The sequence below is a fragment of the Lathyrus oleraceus genome, chromosome 5, assembly GCF_024323335.1.
Source record: "Lathyrus oleraceus cultivar Zhongwan6 chromosome 5, CAAS_Psat_ZW6_1.0, whole genome shotgun sequence".
In the NCBI taxonomy this organism is placed as follows: domain Eukaryota; kingdom Viridiplantae; phylum Streptophyta; class Magnoliopsida; order Fabales; family Fabaceae; genus Lathyrus; species Lathyrus oleraceus.
Window position 1 is genome coordinate 487,622,496 of NC_066583.1, and position 1,859 is coordinate 487,624,354.

General features: G+C 33.1%; 1 protein-coding gene across 1 annotated transcript in view; it reads left to right on the top strand.

The window, feature by feature from the left end:
- Positions 1-503: 503 nt before the first annotated feature.
- Positions 504-1,859, top strand: part of LOC127085626 (RNA polymerase sigma factor sigD, chloroplastic) — a 1,907-nt gene continuing 551 nt past the window's right edge. The window contains exons 1-4 of the mRNA XM_051026131.1: positions 504-1,004; positions 1,092-1,283; positions 1,360-1,500; positions 1,792-1,859. The exon at positions 1,792-1,859 is cut by the window's right edge and continues 133 nt beyond it. Of these exons, the coding sequence (XP_050882088.1) occupies positions 570-1,004; positions 1,092-1,283; positions 1,360-1,500; positions 1,792-1,859 (836 nt within the window). The 5' untranslated portion in view covers positions 504-569. The remainder of the gene's footprint in view (positions 1,005-1,091; positions 1,284-1,359; positions 1,501-1,791) is intronic.

Sequence of the window (1,859 nt, forward strand, 5' to 3'; positions counted from 1 at the left end):
TAAAAAATTAACATAACATAAAAAATAATTAAAAAAATACGTACCGGAATACTTAGAAGCAAGCAACCCGATGAGTAAAAAGCATCATCGGAAAACTTATATGCAAGTTATCCGGTTAATAGAAAAACATAATCGAAAAACATATGAAAAAGTTATCCGGTTGATTTTTATGAATCGGATAACTATACAACATGTTATCCAATGTGTAATATATAAATCGAAAATCATGATATTAAATTCTTCGATTTAGTAACTCAACATATCAGATGTCTTCAAGTCAAGTTATTCGGTTCCCATAAATAAAATATATAATAGCCAATTTCAAAAGACTTAAAAGGATGGTAAAAGTTAAAAAATTAAATTGAAATAAAAATGAATAAATTTGAAATATTTACAGAATTGTCATGGTAGAGGGATAAGTGTGATGGAATAGGTAAAATTTTCTAAAAATTCCACAGCTGTAAAAGGGCCGGGCCTGGTCCAAAGTATAAGAAATATCCAATCATGTTTATTTCATTTTATGGCCATAACCTGAATCTCATCCATCCCCAATCCACACACTCCCTACCATGTCTCTAACCTCACTTCCAGCATTTCCATCTCTCAAAACATACCATTCAATTCAACCAACTTTACCTTCTACCACACCTTCAAAGTTTGGTGCAAGTTTGGTTTATAGTGATGCTCCAGTTATTGTTGCAACAACAGAAGCAGTTGCTTTACCCAATACTGCCGTGGATGTGGATGTGGATGTGGATGCAGCTTGTGGAATTGGAAAAGTTTGGCCTTTTGTAGAGACTGAAAATGGGGTTGTTAGAGGACAAAATATAGGAGTTGATGACATGAGGAGGAAGAGAAGGAGAAAAAGAAGAAAAAATTTGGGATGTCTTGTGGAAGAAGAGAATTTTCAGAATAGTTTCTTAAGGCAGAAGCTGGTTGTTAGGTCTGTTAAATCAGAGTTTTTGAGTTCAAAAGAAGAGGCTGAGCTTTGTTTATGTCTCAAGGTATAGATATATATATTTGTTGTAAATATAATCTTATAATTTGTAATTATTAGTGTTTATTGTGTATTGAAAATTGAATAACTATAGGAAGTAGCAAGAATTGAAGTTTCTAATCAAAGAATGACAGAACATGAAGGGAATTTTTCTATTTCAAGAAGGTTTGCTCTTGAGAATGTAAGAGAATCAAAAGCAAGATTAGCGCGTGATTATCGGGGGTTAATTGCATCGATCGCGGGTGGTTATCAAGGCAAAGGATTAAGCATGGAAGACCTAATGCAGGTGAATATTTAGATCTTTTGGTGTTTTTATCTCGGTGAAAGTGACTTGTTTTAGGTATTTTGGTTCGTTTTATCAGGAAGGAACCATAGGACTTTTTCGTGGAGCAGAGAAATTCGACCCGGATAGAGGATGTAAGCTGTCTACACATGTTTACTGGTGGATTAGACAAGCTATGATTAAAGCTTTGGCTAAGAAGTCTAGATTAATCAGATTACCGGTGAGACGCTTATTCGATAGTTTGATGAAAATGCAAGTCGTTTCTCGATTCGATGCTAAGTTGAACTCAATTTACGATATATGAACTTATAATTTTGTTATAGCACTTGTTTTTTTTTTTACTTCAAATGACATTTTTTTATCTGAATTGAATCTTATTATGCAATAGTTCAAAGATAGTTTACAAGAAGGTTTTAGATATCTTATTATGCAATAGTTCAAAGATAGTTTACAAGAAGGTTTTAGATGAAGGCTGTTGATTATGAATGTTTGGTTAGTTTGTTATTTATAGGGAGAAAAGTATGGAATGATTGCAAAAATTGCAGAAGCTAAAAGTGTCTTGAACAGAAGACTGAGTCG